At 39.6% G+C, this 6,000-nt stretch overlaps 1 protein-coding gene across 1 annotated transcript in view; it reads right to left on the bottom strand.

Annotated features, from left to right (window-relative positions):
* Window positions 1–2,923: 2,923 nt before the first annotated feature.
* The window catches only part of LOC111862652 (protein mothers against dpp), a 29,896-nt gene continuing 26,819 nt past the window's right edge, over window positions 2,924–6,000 (bottom strand). The window contains exon 8 of the mRNA XM_023848185.2: window positions 2,924–5,471. Within this exon, the coding sequence (XP_023703953.1) occupies window positions 5,312–5,471 (160 nt within the window). The 3' untranslated portion in view covers window positions 2,924–5,311. The remainder of the gene's footprint in view (window positions 5,472–6,000) is intronic.

Here is a 6,000-nt window from a genome sequence, read left to right as displayed (position 1 = left end):
GAATCATAAAATAAATAAAAAATCTTTCGCAAATGTGATAAAATTCAGACATTTGTAAGGGCAGTGGCATATAGAAATTACATTCGTGAAGATGTTAATAGCACAGTAAATTTGGGGAATGATTACTACAATTCAATCCAGAACCTTTCCTCTTCCCATCCGATAGTTCTAAACGCAAATATTACGGATACTAACTCCATAGTATTATAATCTTACCTGTTGTTCTGTGAAACTTAAGTCCTCACATTAAAGCACGAACACACATACTACCTTCATCCATTTCACAGACTGTCATGATTAAGCATCTGACAGTTCACCATATACGTAGGTGAGTCAAAAGTACGTTACAAATTGGCCGCGCCATAGCTCAAGCGGTTAGTCGCTGGCTTCCCACCGCGGTGGCCCAGGTTCGATCCCGGGGTCTGATCAAGTGGGATCCTCATTCTACGAAATTCTCCATCATCATATTGACAGTGGCAGACTGCAATAGGGCAATCAGTGGCCGCCGTGACGAGTGGACCCAGTTGGACTCCACACCTCACTACGCCAATTTAAAAAAAAATGTTAAGTTACAAATTGATGTGGGGTACTACATGTTTGAATGAGGCACTTGAGGCTATCGCCATTAGATGGCAGCATTAGTCCCGTGGCAATTGATGATATTCGACACGAGACAATCGATCTTTACAAAAGCGAATTTTCAGTTGCAAGATGGCGGTGCCTCTGAGTGAGTGTACAACCCTCGAACAGCTCTCCGTTGTGCGATGTTTGTGGGCAGAAGGTATGGAATCAAAGAATATTCATAAAAAAGTTTCCCATCTACGGTAAGAAGTGCCTGTCACGCTAAGCTGTTTACAATTGGGTGCAGAAGTTCCCTGAAGGGCGGACACGTATCGAAGACTAACACCGCGTCGGCCGGCCAACGGAGATTGCCACAGAGGCGAATGTGCAACGGGTTGAAGACTTAATCCGAACACAAAGAAGGGTAACTATAGACACTATAGCCTACTGGTTGTTCACACGGCATGACGTACCTCATAATGAATGACAGGTTATGTTTTCACAATGTCTGTGCACGATGGGTGCCGCGCATGCTGACCCCACAACACAAAATGCAAAGAATGGATCTGGCATTACAGCATCTCAATCGCTACCACGATGAAGGACACGATATCCTAACCCAAATTGTCACAGGTGATGAGTTTTGGGTTCACCATTACCAGACAAAGCGTGCATCAATGCAGTGGAAACATCCTCTCTCTCGTGCCAAAAAGGAAAAAAAAGTTTAAGGTGACACCATCCTCCAGGAAAGTGATGCTCACAGTCTTCTGGGATCACAAAGGCATACTGCTCACTGCATTCCAGCCTCAAGGACAAACTGTAAATGCTACTCCTGCTGTAACATCCTCAGAAAACTTCATAAGCCCATTCAATGGAAGCGACCAGGACTCCTCACCAAAGGTGTGTTGCTCTTGCACGACAACGTGCATCCCCATACTGCCAACAAGACAAATAAGATGCTGCAAAATTTCAAGTGGGAAGTCCTCGAGCATCCTCCATATGGCCCCGACCTTGCTCCAAGCGACTTTCATTTGTTCGGCCCTCTAAAACATCATCTTTCGGCTGAACATTTTCCCAACGATGAAGCTGTAGAACGGGAAGTTACCACCTGGTTCTGACAGCAGCCCCAAAATTTTATGCTGCTGGTTTTCAGGGGCCTGTGAAACGATGGGACAAGTGCCTCACTGTACAGGGAGATTATGTTGAGAAATAAAAGCATTTTTCAAACCATTACTCTTATTTGTTTAAGTTCTATATCCATTTGTAACTTACTTATTGACTTACCCTCATAGTAACATTCAATGGGTCTATTCATGTATGAACTAACCTTTAACATCAGTACTGCATTGCAGGAATGAGTTCTTGTGTGCACACAGACACACACATACACATATAAAACTTTAATGTTCCTTACTATTTATATTAAATATTTTGTTGGATTTGTCCTTACTAAAGTGGCAAGTTCTGCTGGTTTCAATTTCACCCTGCAATGATAGAAATTCTTCATCTTCTCTGTGTGTACAGTTCCTGCACAAGTTAATTCTGGACCACTTTTCATTGCTAGCAGACTGATCAGTCCTAAAACTCTGTTACTGGATGTAAGTGGCCAAGTCTGATGGATACCAACATGTAAACTCAAAAACCTTCAGTTGCTATAAAAGTAATGGACATATTACACTACACATAGAAGTTCCTAAATTGGTTTTACAATCTTCACAAAGAATACTGAAAACTGGGACTTTGCAGCAAACGTTTTAGCATATTTGGACTCTCAAAATGGACAGTACTTTAAAATGACATGGCACAAATACATGCAAAGTTGCCTCTGTGCTTGAACACCAAGTTGTGACAATGCAGAGCAGAGCAGAGCTGCAGGTAAACCCTGATACCAGAGGTGGACAGTCAACTTCAGACCGCCGATTCACAAACAGCTGCTCTGCATTAACTGTCCAAAATATTCCATTACAGATAAGAAATTCTGGAAAGAGTGAAATGAATAAAGAAAGAACACAAGGCTCAAGCTATATAAATGGCAACTGTAAGTAACATTCAAAAGAATTATCACACAAGGGTAAGGAAAGCCTCCCCTCCCATATCACTTTAACCTGTCAAAATGTCAACGTTCAGACACAATAATTGCTGTACTGACGATGTATCACATGTTGGCATTTCATCTGTGCTTTAGCCAAGAAACATGCTGAAGGAACTCCTTACCTACAGCAGTTTAACACTTTGCAGCAGCTCTAACAATCAGAAAAGGGAGCTTGGCCCTGTAGGACTTATAAAGCCACAACTTCTAGGGTTGATATGCAAACTAAATAGCAATTCCCCTCCTCATTCCCCTTAAAATGAAAGCTCAGTATGCATTTCACATGACAAGGTGCACAATCATTCATACTTTATTACTTTCTTTAAAAAACCGTAGATGACACTGATAATGAATGTTGGAAGTGGAATGGTAGACAGAACAGAGCCAGCTGCAGCTCTAACAAGAGTGGGCTGCTGGCCCACAAGTCACACAACCTTTCTGGAAATGTTTTCAAACTTTTAATTTTTTGTCATTATATCTTGTTCTCGCACGCACTATCACTACTGATAAGAGCACTCAAAATGGACCATGTTTACTTAACAGAAAGGCACCACAAACATAATTGCTGTCATTCTTTGAAAAGGACATGACATTTCTATGCGCAAATATTTCTGTGCAGTCAGTCTAGCAAACACAAAAGCACAAAAAACATCAGAGTCTGAAAATATTTAACCATCTGTTCAATGAGTATAAAAAGCTGTTAATTGAACACTTAATTTGGTGCCAAGAATCACAGGCACTTATATAATTTTAACAGTGATTTGTATAAAATTAACTTTGTAACTAATTTATCTAACTGTGAACACTATATATATGTTGCTTTAAAAGGGAAAACAAAGAATGACTACCATGCTCCACATATATGAAAGGCTCAGTAGTTTTTCTGTTTGTACTTTCTCCTCATAAACCAGCAATCAAGACTTCCATATCCTTGGAGCAATGTGAACAGACCATTCTTAGATGAGAAATAATACAAATTGCAACAAAAACTAAGAGAGACACAAATACAGTGAAAAGGATTTTTAGACATTAGTGGTTCGAATTTTTCTCTATAAGACAGAAGAATTATATACCAAAGTGTCTGCACATGATTTATGTATATTTGGCTGTTTTAACAAGTTTCCGATATGAAAGGTTCTCGCCCTAACAAGTATGAAACAAACACCACACACTACTAACAATTCATTAATTTAACATATTTTTCATACAAAGATCTATCTGGACATTGTAAATCCTTACTCACCCCTTTATATTTTCAAATGCAAAATCATTATACATAAGAACATGTCTACTCCAGGGATCACAGTACAAAGGATGCAAGTATTCCATCTTGTCATGATTCACGTTGGTATCTAAACCTCTTTCTAGCAGTCAAATCACAACTCAATGCTAACGGTATCTGTACTGATAAGATGTGGTGCTACACTTGTTGAATGCCCTGCATGCACCATGATAACAATACCAAGCACAAATGCTGTTACATAATTATGTGAATGAAATGCGTTTAACACCATACAATGATGAATTAAAATTCATATCACAATTTGAAGAGTCTTGATGAAACAAAGTCATTTGGCAGTTATTTTCAATAGTAGTTCAGTAATTCGTTTCAAAATTACTTATGCAAAAAAATTTCTCTGCTTAATAAGACTGGTGCGTTATGTTTTTCCAAAAACATCTTAAATGTTTCACTGTATTTATGGCTGCATCCTCCAACACTACACATCACCACAACTTCCAAACAGAAAACTAGCAATCTATCACACAGTTTGAAGCAAGTAACTCATCTAAATTTGAGGAGACCAACTGGAAGTAACTGTGGGGATCTGCATTATCAGACGGATAATCAGAGCAAATATTAAAAACTCTCAAACACACATCCCTGTAGCAGGACAATGCTAAATAACAAGAAATAAAAGAATCTTGTGACCTTAGGAACAACTGCATTATATAATTATACACAAGCTATATAAGAGCTCGAACAGAGCCACTGTAATAATTACTTTTTACTGATAAGGCCTGTGCTCCATTTAATTAACTACAATATAAGTAGTGTTTATATGTCATCAGAAAGCAAGTGTTCTCCCTCATTCACACATTCACTCATTTACAGTCTGAAACCAGGTCATTAAGAGCAGCCACACACATACACAGCACCAAGCACAAATAAATTGAGAAAAAGATTTGCACATTAAATATCTAGATGCAAATGACAACACAATACAGTACACAGACATCACACTACAATATTTTCCTTTGCATTTTCATTGCAGAGATCAAGGTTACTCTTGTTGTGACCAAAGTGACATTCTGATTGGATGGAGAAAGTATCCTCCAAATGGCTGCAATGGATCTATAGACTTTTCTATAGTTTCTAATTTCAGCTCAATTAACATTCTTGGCATAAAATCTGCAGCATATTGCAGATGTATTTATTATAGAAGCAGTTCCATCAGTCAGTACATTCCCTTCATCTTGTGGAACAGCTACATATCTGTACACAAACTTAACCTTAATCCTCAAGTTCCATCAGACTCAAGCATTCCACAGTGTTCCAATCTGTAGCACCCAACAAGAAACCATATGCCACTCTTCCTCAAACCATGCACAACAACACTGTGGCTTGAAGACTACATTGTGTGATGTCTGCCACAACACCACTCAAGACACAGAGGAAATGGCATTAATTGGTGACCCCATCTGCACCAGAACTTTGTCCAACCACTGTAGAGGTCCATTCAGGTGTATCTCCACCCAACATGGGGTGCTAGTCACATCCTGCCGGTGATACTCTGCTCCCCAGCCCTTCACAAACGACATCCTGAAATATATCCTGGAGTCAGAACCCATTGCAGAATACACAGCAGTCTGAGCCAACATTTCCATTAAAACAAGAAAAGTACCCATTCTTAGCACCTGATATGTTTGCCCTCCTTGCCAGTTCCACAATATACAGGGTGATTCACAAAGTTTTACCCCGGCTTATGGTACATATTCTTGGGGTTATTTCCTGCAAAATTTCCTTACAAACTTGTGGTTGATTTTCAATAGTTATGGAGTAACAATAGATTTTCAAAACACATCATTGTGAATGCAGCGCTATGCTTCCCTCCTGGGTGACCTTGTGTTCCAGTCAGCTGTGTCAGCAGATAAGGCAGACCGGCTGGAATGTTGCGCGACCCAGTAGTAAACAGGACACTGTGTTGGTGACTTTGTGAAGTTAAGATGCCATACACACTTTTCACTAAGGAATACGCCAATATGGTGTTTGTTTTGGGTGTATGTGATGGAAATGCGACAGCCGCTGCTGCTGAATATCACCGGCGTTATCCTAATCCTAAATCCATTAG

The sequence above is a fragment of the Cryptotermes secundus genome, unplaced genomic scaffold (genome assembly GCF_002891405.2).
Source record: "Cryptotermes secundus unplaced genomic scaffold, Csec_1.0 scaffold5, whole genome shotgun sequence".
Taxonomy (NCBI): domain Eukaryota; kingdom Metazoa; phylum Arthropoda; class Insecta; order Blattodea; family Kalotermitidae; genus Cryptotermes; species Cryptotermes secundus.
The sequence above is the reverse complement of the archived record's forward strand: the minus strand, read 5'-3'. Positions and strand labels throughout refer to the sequence as shown.